We start from the raw sequence: 18,590 nt of genomic DNA, 5'->3' as shown, positions 1-18,590 counted from the left end.
TTTCACCATGCCGCCCAGGGTGATCTCAAACTCGTGAGCTAAAACAATCTGCCTGCCGCAGCCTCTCAAATGTTGGGATTACAGGCGTGAGCCACTGTGCCTGGCCAAGAACCTCATTTTCTTTATCTGCAAATTTAGGAGTTGGCTTAGACGTAGTTGTGAGTTCTTTCCATTGCTCCTATGCAGTAAAGTATCCAAATCCAGTTTTGAGAGTGTTCTTCACATTCAGCACTTAGTCTGTGGTTTAGGCACATGTGAGGCATGATCTCTGGCCTCAAGAAAAATAGACCATGGGGCAATAGAAATCTCGGGGCAGGGGAGGGAGAGATGAATGAGCAGTGGCGGTGGGAGAGGTGTCCAGAGGAAGTGGTTCTTGAGTGGGTTCTTGAAGGAAGAAATGGGAAAAAGAAGAAAGAACATTCCAGATAAGAAGATGAGCAATGAAAAGGGGTCATAGGCAGCCTTCCCTTGCTCCCAACTGAACATGCATAGTGTGAAAATGAGACTGAACTCATGATATGGGGGAAATATACCACACAAATTAGTAATATTATCTAGACTTACTCTTCTTCATAATGTTGGGCGAACAGAGTATTTTCCAAAAACACCTAAGAACACTTCCAGTTTTAGACAAGACGGAATAGACACACCATGTTTATTTTTCCTGCTAATTGCAGCCAAAAACCTTGGTGAAGAGCAAAGCATAAGAAGACCTGAAAGGTGAAGAGAAAAAGGCAGATTGGCTAGGAACCTAAGGACCAAAGGAACAACACAGCAGACACAACTGAAAATCATTTGTCATGCCAAGAATCAGGAGTACCTAAACTTGAGGGAGAAAAGGCAATCAGCGGATCTCAACAGCCAGGTGACTCAGACAGTGGAATTATAGGGCAAGGATTTGAAAACCACCACCATAAAAATGCTTTCTAAAATTATAGACACACATGAAACAAATGAAGAATGATCTCGGCAAAGAACTGGAAAGTTTCAGCAAAAATCTAGAAGACGGAAGAATCAAATGAAAATTTTAGAACTATAAAATACAATAGTGAAATTAAAAAGTCACTGAATAGGCTCATCAGAATAGAGATGACAGAAGAAAACCATCCATAAACTTGAAGGTAGAACAACAGAAACTACCTGACAGAGAAATGAACAGAGTTTCTGGGACCTGTGGGACTATAACAAAAGATGTGACATCCATGTCATTGTAGTACCAGGAGAGGAGTGTGGGGCTGAAAAAGTGTTGGAAGAAGTAATGGCTGCATTTTTGTCAGATGTGGCAAAATACATAAACATACATTTTCAGTGAACCTCAAAAGGATAAACTCAAATTCAGGCAAAGACATACAATAGTCAAACTTCTGAAAATTAAAAGTCTTGAAAGCAGTGAAGGGAAAGCAGCCCCTTACCTCTGGAATAAAAACAATGAGTGACAGCAGATTTCTCAGCAGAAACCATGAAGGCCAGAAGGAGGTGGTACATTTTCTAGTGTTGAAACAACTGTCAACTCATAATTCTACAAGACCTTCACAGATGAAGGAAAACTAAGAGAATTTGTTGTCGTAGACCACTCTAAAAGAATGGCCAGAGGAAGTTCTGCTATCAGAAAGGAAATGGTAAAAGGAGTCCAGAAACGTCAGGAAGGAAAAAACAACAAAGGAAAGGGTAAAACTGAGTGAGTATAGTGGGCTTTTCTTCTGTTGAGTTTTCAAGAATTATGTTTGACAGTTGAAGCAAAACGATAACATTCTCTGATGTGTTAAAAAAAATAGCTGAAAAAAAAAAAGAAAAGAAAGAACAGTGCCTGATAAGGAAAATAAAATCTCACTGAAAAAATCTTTGGCACCTCCCATTATCTAGTAAAGCATCAGCAGAGGAAATTGGCTATGGAATATTTTCATTCATCTATTCAGTAAATACTGAGCACCCATTGTATATTAGGTACTGTTCTATCCCTGGAGTTTTAGCAGTGAACAAAAGAGGGAGAACCAAACATCATTTTATCAGTAACCCAGTCCTGCCATAACTCACTCATTCCCACTATAATGGCATGAATCCATTCATGGGGACGGCCCTCATGGCCTAATCACCTCTTAAAGGTCCCACCTCTATTTGCATGAGGGTTAAGTTTCCAACACATGAACTTTGGGGGACATATTCAAACCATAGCAGTTGACGTATGGGTCCTTCAATAATTTGTTTTTCAGAACTCAGAGGTTATTACCATTGTATTCCATTGAGTTTTATCCCATTGTATCCCAGTGAGTGTGTCATTGATTGATTTTGCTGCCTTCCAGTAAATGTTATAACATTGGCAATGTGATCAACACCTTTAGATCTTTTTCAGCCGGCAGCTTCAGAGAATGATTAAGTCTCTTGTTTACACCATGGGATGCACTTGTTCTTGGCCAGTGAGTGGATATTATCTGATCTTCCAGGCTATTTGAGTGCTCTCTCACTGCCTTCCAGCTTGTTTAATATGACCTGTGTCTGTATGCCCTGCTCAGTCTCCCCTTCCCACTTCTTGAGTTTTTAAATAAGAAGTTGGGTTGATGATATTGCCAGGCTGTCTTTCCATCTGGTTGGTCTAGGTACTGTGAGAGACAGTACTTGACTGATCTTCTGGGTACAGATGTAATACCAGATACCAGGTCCTGCTTATGTTCTGACTTTAACAGCTCCAAACCTGAAAACACGGATGGAACAGGCAGGGGAAGAAATGCCTCTTAGTATATAACTACGTGCAAGAAGGCAAAACAAAACCACATGTATTTCCTTGAAACTGCGGAAGGGCCCCCAACATTCCTAATAAGCAAGGGATTGGATCTGGAGGTCACAGGATAGATGAGATGTGGCCTCTGATCCCATGGAGCTCACAGTCTTGTCTTCACTGTGCCCAGGATAAATTCTTACCATGGGCCCCCTACAGCCACTGGGCAGGGGCCGGGGTTCAGGTCCAGTCAGCTTCCTTTCTCTTAAGACTCCAATGCCCACAGAAAGAATGGTTGGGGTTACTTTTTCTTCCTGCAGTCTTCTTTATTTCCTTCTCCTGTTCCCAGCTCCCAGTTCCCTCTTCGAATTAGCCTCTCAGGAAACACTTTCTGCAGCCAAAATTCTGGCTGTTGAGTAAAAAGTAGACTAGAATTTCACGTACGGCAAAGACTGCTGAGTTTGGCAGGTGCCGTGATTTTTGTTCTTGCATTTGGGAGTGTCTTCCTCATACAGGGAATGTCGTAACTGAATACTGTAGAGGGGTTCCCAGCAACATGTTACTGCATAATTTTCAGAAATAATCTTAGGGAAATCAAAGGGAGTATCAAAATGTTAATACTGGAGTGTTTGCATTCTGCTCATTAACTTTTAAATTACTTTTTAATTTGTAATTGATTTAAAAATTGTACATATTTTTGGGGTACAGCGTGATGTGTCAGTGCATATATACATTGTATAATGATCACATCAGGGTAATTTCCATATCTGTCACTTTAAATAATCATATTTTATGGTGATGACATTCAAAATCTTCTCCTCTAGCTGTCTTTAAATGTACAGCACTAGGTTATTTACTCTATGGTCACCATACTGTATAATAAGAGACCAGAGAAAATTCTCCAGCTGTGGATCACAGTCCACTCTCACAGAGTCTGGCTGGAGGCAGAAGCTACTGTAATCCATGCTGAACTCAGAGTGGAAGAAAAGAGTCCCGAGGTGCCCACCTGTGCTGTCCCCTTTCTACCTCAGGTGGATTCCTTGATTGCAAACAACAGGGATGGACTTTGGCTAATTTAAGTGAAAACAGCAACAAAAAGCCTTGGAGGCTTTGGAGGTATCCCTTGAAGCCAAAGGAAAAGCTGACTGCCCTCGTTCAAGTGGATCCAGAGCTGTCCCGGGATTGACAGCCAGGACTAGTAGAAATGGGTGTCAGCTTCAGGTGCTGCATAAACTCACTCCTCTTGGGGTGCAGATCTCAGAGAAGTCACCAGGGTCTGGCTTGCCCACTCATTGGCTGGGGGCAAGTTTCCTAGACCGTGCAGTCTACCAGAGACAATCAGAGCACTCTTCCAAGAAGCGTGAGCAGGTGCCAGGAAACAACTGACGAGGTCTGCTCGCTCTGCATCTCCTCCTCAGATATATATTGATACCTACTGCGTGCCAAGCCCCCTCTTCAGATACAACACCCTGAACCACAGAAGGCTTCCAGATGCACTCCCCTCTCTTACCAGGAATCTCAGCTCAGCTCCTTCTCCATGGTTCACCTGTTGAAATTACATCCAGGCATAAGGACCCCTGGAAACTTTTCCTGCCCCTGACCCCCACATATGACCCTGTTCCTGCCTGCCCCCCTCAGACTCCTTCATTGCCCTTGTTCATGCCTGTCCTGTCCTGGTCTGAGAGCTCCATGAATCAGGGTCCTTACCTGTGGCACTTCTCTATTTGCGTCTCTGGGCCTGACTCCTGCTTGCCCTTCCACCCCATCAGCTTATGTTGAGTGGATGGGTATTATATGGGCCAAGCAGGAAGGCACCGTGATAGGAGCAGAGATGGCCTTCACCCTGGGGCACTTGGGATGACGTGGTAGTAAAAGAAAAATAAACAGCAGATCATTGGGCAAAGCTTGGGTGAACTCTTTGTTGCTTTTTTTGTTTTTGTAATGGTGTGAGTGATGGAGAACACACACTGCAGTCAGGGGGCCTGAGTCACAGTCTGTATGGAGGCACCTTCACTTCTCTGGCTCTTTCACTTCCCCATCTTTCAAATGAGCCCTTGAAGTTTGTGGAGAGGTGAGTAGATGACCGAGCATCACAGAATTCTGGGTGCTTCACTGCTGCTGTGCTGGCTGCTCTTTTGAGCCCAGCTGGCTCACAGGTGCTTCTCCTTACTTCACTCTGACAGTTCAGTTCCTTCTGATCAGGTCAGGTCATGCTCAGGCGTCCTGCCCCGTCCTGCATTCCCATCGTCTGTCGCGGTGTGCCTCGCAGGGCTCAGTTCACAGCTCTCCCCATGGTTGGCTCAAATCAGTCTGGGATCCAAACCTACTTTCACTTTTTGAACTGTCACTTTGTAGAAGCTGATGTTGGGACTCAGTGACACCTGTCCTGTTTCTGAGTGCTTCTGAAGAGTTAGGCCTCCTCGCTGGGGCACAAAACATGCCACACCCTCTCCCAGCCTTCCAGGCTTTTCTTTTAGAGTTACCCAGCACAAGATTGAAGAAGAGGAAAGGAACTCTGAAGCCTGTTTCTCACTTCTTTCCTCAGGTCACCAAGGAAAACAGAAACCACCTTCTGCCAGATATCGTGACGTGTGTGCAGAGCAGCAGGAAGTGAAGACACATTCTGCTTTTCTGCCTGTGAAGGAGTGCCCAGTTCACGAGGAGCCCGATGGAGCCCTGCCTGTCCAGGCTGTATGCCTTTGGGGTTATGGAACCTTGTGGGCTTTTCCAGAGAAAACTCAACAGCTGTTTTCCACAAAATGTTTAAAAGATCAAATTAGCCTTAATGCTGGATTGTCCATTCAAGATTAACAATCTGTTGTGGCTTATTTATGCTTAAAGATTTCTGTTTATTTCCTCTTGCAGTCATGCACATGATTTGGGTAAATTATGAGATGAGAAATAGTTTTCAGAGTATTAGATGGAATTTGCCCCCATCGAAGTTTGTAAATGTGTTCAGGGGAAGGGGGAGGAAGGCGTTCACTGCCTAATCAGTTTTGCATGTCATGAAAATTAAATTCCTCTCCAGGTGCAGCTTCAGTCTCATGCAACTTAAAGTGATAACAGTTATTCGATTTTTAAAAAAAAATTATTCCAAAAGAAAATCATTTTAGGTCATCTCCCCCAACTCTGCTTGTTTGCTTATTGCTTAATAAATGTAAAAATAAACCTGATGGCTACAGACAGGAGGCATTGTGTGGAAGGAACACACATCCTTTAGAAGGGTTGATAGACCCTGATATTCAGCCCGCCAAACGACAAGAGCTCAGGCTCACGGGTTTGCATAAGAGCACTGCTCTGCCCAAGTTAACATGGAAGCAATTTTGAATCTTTCTATGCCTAGTTCCCCTTCCAGAAAAGCAAGGAGTGGCTGTCATCTCAGGAGAGTGATCCCACACCACGGAAGGAAACCTTCAGCCACCCCACACAACTGTGGAGCGTACCCAGTGCCGGGGCTGGGCTTATCAAGAATAATGGTGTAGAAATGAAGGGTTCAGTCCATAGCAGGGGTACTGTAAATATAAGGTTAAAGACCCCTGAAACCCCAGCACTCATAGAGGATAAAACCCCCCCCAGGTGGTGGATGGTACTGGAGTGATAAAGAGTTCAGTTTTTTTAGGTCATTTTGGTGAATATCTATGAATTTCCAGGATTTCTTTTAACAGTTAGCATTGACTACAGATTCACTGGCCTAAGTGGCAGTGTGCCTTCTCCCTAACTGTGGGTAAGTCGGGCATGCAGGGGTGAGGCACCCTGGGCCGGGCACTGGGACACAGTGAATGCGGCGGGAAGTGCTCGCATCAACACTGAATGGTGCGCAGCCCAGGACTGGCTCTTACTTCAGTGTCTCTCTCCTCAGGGCTTTTCTTCCAAGGTAGCTTTGTGAAGCTTGACTTGGACTTGCCTAGCCTTGGAGGGACCACAACAGGAAGGCCTAATAGATCATGAACTAATCCCTCAAAAAGGGCCACTTGCCCAGGTGGAGGAAGTGGGCCTCTCCTTTCTCTGTCTGTGCCTGGCCTGGCTGTTCAAGGAGACTGAATTCCAAGCTCAGGACGTCTGGCAGACTGGCTGTGACTTCCAGCCACCATCACTGGGACAAGAGGGTTACTGAATACTGGTGTGGGCTACATGCCTCAATGGGCTAGGAGGGGCACGGCCTCTGAGATGGGTAGAGCCTTTCCACAAAGGCCTGGGAACCTGATCCTGGCCACGAATCTGTGAAAGTAGCACAGCCCTCAGGAGAACTACGAAAGAGGGAGATAGGCTAGGAAATGTCATCAGTGTACACCCAGGCCTGGTGGAGCTGGTCTGCCCCAGCTGGGGTGAGACCCCACTGAGGCGGAGCCTTTCCTGGCACCTCCAGGAGGGCGTTCTGCATTTACAAGCGCCCCTCATGCATCTGAAATACCAAGGGCCATGTTCCTTCTTGTGCGTCTTTCTAGGAGCTCAGTATTTCGGTCGTTGTCTTGGCTGGTGATGGTTATTTCAAAGCTAAAGCGCCAGTCGGAAGGGCTTATTGCTGAAGGCAGTTGTGCTTATGTGGGGTGGGGGTGTCACTGCCTACTCGAAAGTATCCACTCCTGTGGAACAGATTCAGCCCCTAGCACTTGGGGCTGTGGCAGCTTCTGCACACTTTCTCTTTAATGGTAAAGAGACAAGGTTGGAGTTTTCATTCAAGAGCACGGTGATAGTGGTGAGAAAGGGGATTTGAGCCCACAGCTACCTGGCTCCAGAGTTCACTCTTTCATCACTCCCTGCTGCGTTCTTCTTGCGCTTTAGCATTTTTAGTGCATTATATGCCTCCAGACCTCAGAGTTCACATTTAGCCGTGATAAACTGCCGTGAATCCAAAGAACGTTTAGTGTCTCCTGTGGCGAGGTCCTGAAATGATTATTGTATTAGTCAAACTGAATGATCATGGAGCAGTATGGAGATGTCAGATGCAATCCCTGTATTGTAAAACAATGAGATTTAATGATGGATAAGATGAATTCACAAATAACTAGAACTCAGGGGCAATGCGCACGGCCTGTAGAACGGTGTCATGCTGAGATCTGAAGAAGAGGTGTCGTGGCAGAGCTCCACATGACCGTCCCCTCCACGCAGCCAGGATGAGAGGAGCAGAGCTGAGTCCTGCCTCCCTGTGGGTGTCACGGCTGAGGTGAGGAGCTCTGGTGGGATGGTGGGGGGTGGGGAGCGGCGGGGCGGCGGCACGGCAGATTGAAGTCAGGGATTCTCTTACACCTGAGTTTGAAATGCCTCCTATTCAAACAAAGCAAAATATCTAACAGATGGTTAGATGTGAGTCTCAAGGAGGAATTCACTTTGAAAAGCACAGAATTAACGTGTATTGCTTGTATGAAGAATCTCAGCTAGAGTAACAAGGTCGGATGGGATGAATTAGGACTGATTTGAAGAATGATTTACTAAATCGTTCTTTCCTTTTCCCCCTTAGCAGATCACACCACCAGCCGCTTAACAACACAATACTTGAAAAGTTGTTTCTTCTTACCTCTGAGTGAGGGTAAGCACAGGCAGGGAGAGGGGTGAGCCTTTTAAATGGATAGAGTACCATCTGTGATTATCATCCCAGACAGGGAGCGGGTGGGAACACTGGTTGCCTGGAAAATGTGAAACAGACTTACTTCTTTTCTTTTGCTGCCAGTTTTGGTATTCACAGAAGGTGTATCACACCTGTGTGTGTAATGATGGTGGATGCTTGTGTAGCATAGTGACTTGGGACAGAACAGCACAGTGGATGAGGCTGGAGGTGGCGAGCTAAGTAAACAGGCATTGCATTGCACATTTTGTAGGCAAAGAGAAATTGAAGCATCGCATGATTTTAACAAACTACTTGCCAGATGATTTCAGCACACAGTGCAGAATTTAGAATCAATAATGTCAAGATAGCCAGACAAGTCACATAAAACCAAGCACTATGGGTTTTATATTATCTTTGGAGGAGAAACCTTTTTGTTCTGTGTCCAAATAACTCTTTAGCTATATACTGGCATAACATGTGAACAACTCTAGCAAGAAATGTCAAATTAGGGATGCCTCCTCTAAATGGGGCTTAGAATATAACATTTTGAAGGAAATCCTTTTTGATACACAGCTGACTAGATGAAGGACCAGATAACAAGTTCATGAGTTGTAAATATAAAAGTTGTGTACCACAGTAAAAAAGAAAAAGAGGTATGGCTGCATTGTTGATGCTGGTCAAATAGCCCCCAAGAATCCGAGGGTGACTCCAACGCTGCCACCTTCCCTCTGTGGGCGCGTTTGCCTGCGGATGCGAGTGTACGCATCTGCGCCCCAGTTTGCACTCTCGAGACACCCACTCATAGTGCAGAATGGCGCTGCACTCGCTGTCTGATTAATGTGGCCTTAATGTTGTAGATACACTGTGTCACTTTCATTCTCCCTCCTCCCCACAAAAGATGCCACTGAGAACCCATGAACTGGGATAAGCAATGAACAGAGTAACAGTTGAAGAAGCACCTCAGGAACCTCCCCAGAGAAACGGGATGGAGGAGCGCCCAGGGTGCTCTTGCTTTCTCCTCTGCACAGCCATGTCCGTCCAGCCTGGGTTTCTAGCTCTTTGGGGAGAGTCCCCTTTTTGTGGAATGCTTTCTGTGTTTCCTACCTCAATGCCTGAGGAGTGACCAGTCGTGCTCCTGGCTGATGGCTGCCAGGCACTGTGCTTTTCCTAACTCATCGAGTCGCCCGCACGGGGAGGCCACACTCACAGCTCCAGGCCTGCTGTTTAGCCCATGGGGCCTGGCTGTAAAGTTGCCCCAGGGGATTACAGGATCTACCAGCCAAGTTTAATTTGGCTACCTTAGAAAACTGCAGCAAGGCCCTATCAGCTTCCTGTTAGACACACAACTACATTTAAATTAAAGTTTGCACCTCTAGGGAGTGCTGATCTGAAAATAATAGCATCCTGTCTCTGATTATAGAGCCCACTTACTGTTATTAATTGCTGATTCTTATTTTACAAAACAAAATTATAAAAGCGTTACTATTCCAAGAGGTAAGGGATTCTCTATTATACCCTTACCCCAGCCTTCTCAAATTTCCAAATCCTAAAGACTGAAGAAATTTGTGTGACTATTTAAAATTGAATATTTCTGGCCACGCACAGTGGCTCAGGCCTGTAATCCCAGCACTTTGGGAGGCTGAGGCGGGCGGATCACGAGGTCAGGAGTTCGAGACCAGCCTGGGCAATATGGTGAAACCCAGTCTCTACTAAAAATACAAAAATTAGCTGGGTGTGTTGGTACGTTTCTGTAATCCCAGCTACTTGGGAGGCTGAGGCAGAAGAATCGCCTGCACCCGGGAGGCAAAGGTTGCAGTAAGCTGAGATAGCACCACTGCACTCCAGCCTGGGCGATGGGGGGCGACTCTGTCTCAAAAAAAAAGAAATTGAGTATTTCTAACTATGATCTTTTCAAAAGGGGCGGTTCACCAGGCCAGTGATACTCTATGGACTCCATTTCGGGACCTCTACCCCAGCAAGGATACAGGTTCCTGTGGGTTTTGAAGATGGGAAAGTTGTCTCAGAATTTACCCAAATGTCATTCTCACCATAAAAGATATACTTTTAGAAATGAGAAATTTCAACAGAACTCAAAACACTGGACACAACAATAACTATAAACATTTTAATTTCAAAAACAAAGGTGTGCACTAGTGTTCTGTGACAGTGGGTTGCGGGGCTTGGAGAACAAGCACTTGTCCCTGTGAAGCCCACAGGGCGCTGGCAGCCCACAAATCGCTTAGACTACAGTGAGGAGCGTCGTGTGACTCAGGTGGCTTTCCATGCACCAAATGGACTTGATTTCTAAACTCACATCCAAACGTATCCTGGCTTTTCACAGAATACTTGAGACATGACTGCATGCATGATCACGGTTCTTGTGAAACTGCCACCATATTATGCTTAACAGCTGCATAAATATGATAAAGAAATAGGGTTTTCTTGACACTTAGATTTAAGCCTAATGCATCTGCCTAGCTGATGGCGTCAGATGTGCTGCCGTTCATTCCTTTTTCACGGTAACAGTAATGTATAAAGTGCCAATGATACAGCATGCAGTTGTCTTATTTTCTTCAGGGCATTCATTTCCTGGCTCTGTTTACTCTAGTTGTTTTAAGATAGTAAATGGCTTTTGTTTGAGATTGCAGATTCTGGAGCGTGTGTGGTGCCGTCCACGGTGTGTTGCTCTGGGCGGCGCCATGCCTCGGGGAGGAGCTTCAGTTTGGCTTCTTCGTTGTTTCCCCATTATGTGAGTTGTGTTTTTGTTTTTTATTCAAAAACCTGAGGTAAGTTCTGTGTTTTGGAACAGTTCTCCTTTTCCACAGGAGGAGCCCCTCATGGATCGCAGTGTTGGGTGGTTGTGATTTGGGGAGAGCAGCACAGGTGGAAGCTGTGGGGGCGTCGACCTCCCCCCTCCCCCCTGCCAGCTGTGCGCCTGTCACTGCTCGTCTGACGCACTTTGCTGGGAGGCTGTGTCGTCCAGGCCCATGTCCTCCTGGCTTGCTCTCCTGCAGACCACCCTGAGAGTCTCCGCCACAGCCTCAGCCAGACGTGGGTCACGAACCTGCCCCTGCTCAGTGGTGTCGTTGGGCTCACACGGCTCGGAGAGGTGCTTCCAAAGAGAAGAAAGAAAAGCAGTGGACCGCTCAGCAGATGTTCACTACCCACTTTTAATTGGCACCCCCCACCCTGTGCTATGGGAACTAAAGGCTGGTGCTGCCCAACCTTGAGGTGAAGTTCTAACGTCAGGTCAAATGACAGGGGGCCAGCATGGTGGCCTCTGAGGACAGGACAGCAGCTGATGCTGCATCTGGGACACAGGGCCTCTGCATGCCGGCCTTTCTGGTTGGCTGTGCTGGAAAGAGCGGCCCTGGGGGAAAGGGCGTTTGTGCGCCTGGATTTCCAGTTGTGGTCAGTGTGACTTCATGCACACTTAGCCCCTGTCATGAATGCTCAGTTCCAGCGGGCTTGACCCCAGTAGGACACAGAGGCTGTTCTATTCTGAGGGCATGTGGTCCCAATGACTCAACTGCCCATTTTGGAGAGCAGGAAGGAGAATTTGACAGAATCCCAGAACTGCACCCACAGACTGACTTTAACACAGATTGGGGCAGGGAGAAGGGTGATATTTTATGCATTTATACTGACGAAATAAAGAAAAGGGAGGGGAGATTTATTCTTTTAGTTATCTAAACGTAGGTCAAATTCCTGCAGTAACCAGCTCTTTCCTCTTGGCCAGAATGGCCTGGGGGTCCAGGAAAGCCCGTCAGTCTCCTCCTCCATGAAAGATGGCACCCATGGCTGCAATCCTATGGCTTTTCATAGGGAGGCCAGCCCAGCCTTGGCTTCCCCTGGCAGGAAGGCACTTGTGTGGAGAGCTTTTCCCATGAAGGAGAGGGAGGGCGACACGAAGAATGTTCAGGTGCGGTCCCCTCTCTCCATCTGCAAATAACCACACCAGAACCAGAGGCCAAGCTGCTGCAGCTCTGGTGTTTGATGGAAAGCCTGAGCCATGGGCAGGAAAACCTGAACACTCAAAAGGAGTGGGGGAAATCTCCAAATCGGACCCAGTTTTGCCTTGACACCATCGATCTTCCCCATCTACTGGTTACATAGAACTGCCGGGTATTTACCTTTTTCTCGCTGATGAAGCTGAAGAATTCATTTCATGTCAGCTGCCTTGGAATTCTGGACAAGTAACAGCTTATTTGGGTGACGTCCTTAAAACTCTCCTTGTCTAGTATTGAAATACCTAGAAGCAGTGGGCTGTCTCAGCAGCTTTAAAGTTAAATCTTGGCTGAGAGACGATGATCTAACTCCAGCATTGAAAGCTACCCTTTCCTCTCCCTCAAGCCAGAAATCGTGTGAAAAGAGTCCCACCGTATGGATGAATGGAGAGCATTCCCCCTCACTCCCAGGTGCAGGGCTGGTGGCCTCAGTTCTACTGAACCTCTGCATCTGGCGACTCTTTTCAGTGCCTGCCTGGGTATTATCATTTACAGGACGTGTGCTGTGTATCTTGTCTGCTTCCTAGAGCAGCTAAGCCACTTTGTGTCTAATCACTGTCCTTTGCCATTGTGGGAGCCCCATAGAGGAGGGGATGGGGTTCTGCAGGCAGAAGGATGGGCACCACGCTCAGGCCAGAAGCCCATGCCACCACCCAAGCTCATCCTGGGGAGCCCTGCCCAGCCCCTTACCCGAGTGGCCTGGCTGGCAGCCCTGGCCGAGGGGCCCATCACGATATTGACGCTGCTGGATGACTGGGTGTCACTGGTATTGCCCCCCTCCGCAGCAGAGAGTCCAGAAATGACGAGTGCGCTGGAAAAGCTCCTCTTGCCGAAGAGGAAGCTCAGGGTGGAGCTGGTGGAGGAGCCCAGGCTGGACCTGATGAGGGCCTCGGCCCGCTCGCGGACGCTCAGGTGACCTGTGGTGGTGACGGGTGGGGGCTGAGAGTGCAGGGACGTGGCCGAGGTGTGCAGGGAGAGCCGGCTGCCCGAGAGCCTCTGGGCCAGCTCGTGCACAGAGGTGGACGTCTGGAGGAATGGCTGGCGGCTCTCTAAGTTAGGGCCAGATGAGCTCAGCATGGGCGGCCTTTGGCTTAGCACTGAGTGGGCCTGCACAGACTGGCTCCTGCCTTTCCTCCTACCTTTAAAAGAAAACAGAACATAGAGTTGTAACGGGGGGTCATGAACATCGATGCCTGTGTGGTGAAGCAGGTGGCCTGCTCTGCCTGGGCCCAGGGAACCTTCCTCAGGGTACCATCTGCAAGGCTGGGACAAGAGCTAGAAGCTTGATCACTGCCTCACCCGCTCCCTCAGGCCAACTCCAGGTCCTGAGAACTGAAGGGCACCCAAGGATGGGGGCTAGGGTTGGGGACACAGTGTGAGAAGCTGCAGCCAGGGTGACAGATCTGCCCAGTTTGCCAAGACATTCCTGGTTCTAGCACCGAAAAGTCCCTCGTCCCTAGAAGCCACTTGGTCCAGACAAACCAGGAAGACGAGAGCAGTGGAACTTGGCCTCATGAAGTAAACCCAAATGTGATCCTGGCTCAGGGCTGTGGTTCCTATGCTCATCTGATCAGCAGCGATAAAGGAAAACATGCAGGGTTCTGTGATTTTTATTTGCCATGAAGAAAGAAGGAAGGCGAGGAGAGCTGAAGCTCATGCCATGGGCTCTGTTTTCCAGGACAGCCTTTCCTTACAGGCCCACAGGCTAATGGCCAGGCCTGGGCCTCAGTTCCCATGCTTTTCTCACCCAGCCCCTTTACCCACTGCCTCACCCCTCAGGGGCCCTGCCACCCCAGCCTGGCTGGCAGCCCTGGGCAAGGGGCCCATCACGATGTTGGAGCCGCTGGATGACTGGGTGTCACTGATATTGCCCCTCTCCGCAGCAGAGTCTGGAAATCATGAGCTGAAAGTTGTCTAGACAAGGCCATTTTTGACAAAAGGGACTGGACTACCCCCAAAGATGTGGTTCTGTCCATGCTTCTGGAAGCAGGCCAGCTTCACGGGATCTTCTGTGCCTGATCCACCTGTGTGGTGTGTTGGTCAGCACTGCAGTCTAAGCAGCCTAAAAAAAATGTGCTGGCTAGAACACTGTGTTAACCTGAGCATCCATGATCACGAGGGGCTAATTTTGAAATATTATTTTGATGGGAATAGCTAGTGATGTCACAGTTCTACCAATGGCCTCATGGGGATGTATGTCTCCTGCAGCTGCTACAATTAGGCATTAAGTCAAATAGAGGGGGCTGAGGCATAAGGATCTGAAAGGACGCCCAATGCATTACCTTGTGTTCCACCTCACCCCAAATGCCCAAGTTATTCATTGTGCATCTGGTGATTCTGAAGCAGGTATGGCTGCCTACAGGAGAACCCAGAACTGACACATGTGAGAGGCAATTCATTAGCGATAAATGTGACAATGGGGATTCCAGGGTTCTTCCAGCCTCACCCCACCCCACTGTGGCCTAGGCTGAAGGGGCCTTTCTGCCTCATGTTGACCACGATGCCAGTTTTGGAGGCTGTGATGGTTGAGTGCCCATTTGCAGAGGGCACTGGTGCTCCCATCTCACTTTCTCCTGCTGTGTGCTGAGAGTATGGAGTGCTCACCCCACAGTGCTGTGGGCTTCCACAGGATGGGGCTGCCCTCCCTGGGAGGAGTGTGCTCAGCCCCTGGCACAGGGCCCATCCACCTCTGCCGCAGGAGGGGTGCATCTGGGCCTGCCTGAAGGGTCCCGGCTGGGTAGTTGAATATGTTGCTCTTACAGAGAAAAAAGGAGGAAAGGGACCCTGACGAATCAGAATGAAAAACAGGGATGGTGATTTGTTAGTTTATTCAGCGTCTGGCAAGGCCGGACGTCTGTTTGTGATTTATATCGTAAAAGCAGATCACTGTCCAAAAATAGTCCACATTCATCCACAAGTCAGTGATTGTGATGCTCAACAGAAGACCACCCATACTTGGTGGGGAACTTCCCAGAGAATTCCAGGAACAGAGGGACAAATAACCCACTGTGTGTCAAAGGGAAATGGCCTGCTATAGTCTGTGCAAGACCAAGACTCCCTCCCCTGCCACACAACTTCATTGCTTCTGATTTTCTCATTGCTTTTTTTTTAAAAATTAATTTTGCAAATGGAACAGCACTAAGTAAGCAAACCATGCTAAATGCATTGTGCTACACAGGATCATTATTTTACAATTTAACTTATTTTGCAAATTACTGTATTACCAAGTTATGAATGTTTCTAGGGAAAACCTCCCTAGAACCCAAATGGAAATAGCTTATATATAAATCACCTTCCTTGGTTTATTATCGTGGCACTTAATACCTTTGTCTTTGATATTCTCTGAAAGGTGCTGGTGCAGCTCCTTAGGAATATGAGGACACAGCCTCCCTCTCCAATCTGGGATTCGGATTAGTTATGAATTCCTAACTGCTATCAGTAAGTAGGTCACCAGCCTCCACTGCTCGGCCAACTCCCCTTCCAGCAATGATACACTTTTTACCTCAGCAAGACGGTTGCAGGTTGTCAGGCCCTAGATGAGGCTGGCAAAGTGGCGCCTGTCAGCTGGGTGCAAAGTGCTGTGTGCACCAACAGCAGCAGATGCACAGTGTGGCCAGCCTGGGGAGAGGAGTTCTGCTTGTGGGGTCTCAGGCAGGAGGGACCCCAGTCCTCTGAATTAGCAAGGGCTCAGGATTGGGATACCCGGCCAGAACTGAGGCAGGGACCAAGGAAGGGTGGGGCAGTTGGTCCCCAGTTATGGGAGTTGAGTCTTGGTGACCTGGTGAGTGAAACAAGACCCTTGTTAGAATTTGGTTCAAATTCGCCCTTCAAAACTGCTCACCCGTTGCCACTTGGCTAAGGGTCTCTGTTGTGCCCTTTCCAGAGAGGCAGGTCCTCCACTCTGAGAGCCCCCAACCACCTCTTGAGTGGCACTCAGCACACTGTGTTGTCACTGTCTGATGCACAGTGCTCTCCACCCTGTGCCCTTTCTGCAGCAAAGGACCCCTGTATCACTTCTATAAGCTCAGCACCCAGCACACTAACATGTAAGTAAAGGATACACGAGAAAAACCTGAAAAACTGACCTGATGCCAAAAGCCTGATTAGAAATCCAGTGAGTCCCAGAAAGTTCAGGGTGGGTACGGTGTTTCTTAAACTTGGCAATTAGAAGCATTTCAAAAAATTAATCAATGCCTTGACTAGAGGTTGAGACCCATAGGCAAGCACCTGTCAATGGGCCCAAGGGGCCTCCATGTAGACTGGAGGGCAAGCTAAAGGTTCGGAAAATTGGAAGCTGATTTTTCCTTTGTTCCAGGTCAAGTACGAAGACCCGGGATCAGGAGTGTCCTCCCTGTAGCTGGAGAATGGCCTCTAATGCCCCTGCATTGGCCAACCAGGTCTCTGGCTTCCTTTCTGGGAGCTGTGTGGCTCAGCTTTGATGGGCGTGGTTGTTTTACGTAACTGGGAGGAGGGTGAGAAGGAGGCCAGAGACTGAAATCAAATCCAGTTATCCTCACATCCCCAAAGGGAATGATGGCCTGCTGGGAATGGAAGGTAGGTAGTTTCCCTAAAGTGTCCCAGGCAGAGGTGGCCCAGCCAGGCAGAGCCACCCCTCCCACAGTGGCAGCCTCCTTCTTGGGCTTGCTCTCCTGGGAACCCCAGGGGCCTCCTGCACACTGGGTCTCAGGTGCAGTGTCTTAAAGTGAATGAAAGCTCTGTGCTCCCAGTCCCAGTCAGGGCTGGAGACCAACATGCCCACACCATCTGCATCCATGAAGGAGGTCAGAATCAGGGGCATGGTCAGGTGCAGGAGGCAAGCCTGTGGGTGCAGCTCCTCTCTCATTTATGCCGCGGGCATCTTCTAGCATCTGTTGTTCATCAAGTGCCAAGGGTGCCATGGTGTGGGAGCCCTCAGGGCGTTCACACCTGCCCGTAACTTCCTTTTCCAAGGCCAAGGGCTCCAACCTGAGGCCCAGGAGTCTATGTGTGGGGCGAGTTGCTAACCACCAAGGGACATGGAGATAGGACAGTGGCTCCTGACCTTCTACCGCCCATGGGGAGGCAGCAAGTGTTGTGAACCACAGTGGAAGCTGGCAAGTGCCCCACTGCAGCTTCCAATACAGTGGGAGTAGAACGAAGGTGACATTTACATTTTCCAGGGGACAAGAAGGAGAAAGAGTGTGGGGTAGGCAAGTTATCCCTTTCCCATGCCTATTTTGGACCTCTCTAGATTTTTTCCAGGAGATCCTGCTATGCTCAGGGTGTCTCTAGAATTCCTGCTGCCCGAGGCTTTCCTGGGGCCCCAGATGCTAGCGTGAAGCAAATATGCATATACCTTCCCCCCTTTCGAATTCGAGTTTGGACTCCAGCCCTGTCCCCGGTCACCTCCCCAGAGTGGCCATTTTGCTTATGTTGCAGGCCTTGGGGTTCCTCATGAGCTTTACAGGACTTGCCCAGGAGCCCTCAGTGAAGGCAGCTGCCATGGCAGAGGCTGAGTGTGGAGATGTCTGGGCAGCTCCGGCAGGGCTGCAGGGTGGCAGGGTGGGAGGGCAGGCAGCAGGGCTGTCCCCTGACATCTGCCCCACTGGGCCTCATGCCTGGCACCTTCCCATAGCTCAAGGGGCCCCCTCAGGGACTCTAGTCCAAATGGTCTGGACAGGCAACTGCCCTGCAGTGCTTATCTTCCTCATAGGGACTGCTCGAGGATCTCAGCTGCATCTGAAGATCCTCGAGCCTGGCTGCTCTAAGGGTGAGGGAGCACCCTGAAGGGGACCATGAGTGCGGTCCTCCCCTCAGCCTGTCAGCTGTCTTTAATGCCCCCCTTTTCAGAGCCCTATCACCAAGCATCACCAGGAGCCTTCAGTCTTGGGTCTCCTGGAGAAGCCTTCCAGATAGTTGAGTCACATCCTGGAGGGATTCTGGCAGGGGGATTGGGGCACCAAGGACATAATGCACATTTCAGGAGAGCCAACAGGATCAGCAGCTCTGGGCTCCACTGCTCTTGGCTGTGATAGAACCTGGCTATAGCTGGAAGTCTGAGACCTGAGGGCCTTGCAACCTCACCCTGTAGGGAAGTTGTAGTGTAAGTGGCTGAGGCCAGGAGAGGTAACCATCCACTCATTCATTCAATCCTTGTCTGCTGAGCCCAGGACCATGCTTACCTAAGCAGCCACCCAGCCCAGCACCTTAGAGGTCTCCCTTGGTGCCCCCTGCAGCCATCTCTGTCCCCCCAGGGCCAGGAAGCTGTGATGACAGGAGCATGTCAGCCAGGTCCCACACACTGCTGCCTGGCCATATGCTGGGACCCCAGGACTCCAGAATTCCC

At 48.8% G+C, this 18,590-nt stretch overlaps 2 protein-coding genes across 10 annotated transcripts in view; one reads left to right on the top strand and one right to left on the bottom strand.

The window, feature by feature from the left end:
- NTPCR (nucleoside-triphosphatase, cancer-related) overlaps nucleotides 1–5,901 on the top strand; it is a 29,456-nt gene extending 23,555 nt beyond the window's left edge. The window contains exon 5 of one of the 2 annotated variants that reach the window (XM_002760804.7): nucleotides 5,259–5,901. In XM_002760804.7, coding sequence (XP_002760850.1) covers nucleotides 5,259–5,327 — 69 coding nt within the window. In that variant the 3' untranslated portion in view covers nucleotides 5,328–5,901. The remainder of the gene's footprint in view (nucleotides 1–5,258) is intronic. The other variant, XM_017966738.5, reaches the window with a different exon arrangement.
- Nucleotides 5,902–10,369: 4,468 nt separating this feature from the next.
- PCNX2 (pecanex 2) overlaps nucleotides 10,370–18,590 on the bottom strand; it is a 309,710-nt gene continuing 301,489 nt past the window's right edge. For all 8 annotated transcript variants that reach the window (XM_035280793.3, XM_035280794.3, XM_035280799.3 and 5 more), the window contains 2 exons: nucleotides 12,956–13,404; nucleotides 10,370–11,370 (listed from right to left, as the gene is read on the bottom strand). In XM_035280793.3, the coding sequence (XP_035136684.3) occupies nucleotides 11,197–11,370; nucleotides 12,956–13,404 (623 nt within the window). In that variant the 3' untranslated portion in view covers nucleotides 10,370–11,196. The remainder of the gene's footprint in view (nucleotides 11,371–12,955; nucleotides 13,405–18,590) is intronic.

Source organism: Callithrix jacchus, chromosome 19, assembly GCF_049354715.1.
Source record: "Callithrix jacchus isolate 240 chromosome 19, calJac240_pri, whole genome shotgun sequence".
NCBI classification, from domain to species: Eukaryota; Metazoa; Chordata; class Mammalia; order Primates; family Cebidae; genus Callithrix; species Callithrix jacchus.
The sequence above is the reverse complement of the archived record's forward strand: the minus strand, read 5'-3'. Positions and strand labels throughout refer to the sequence as shown.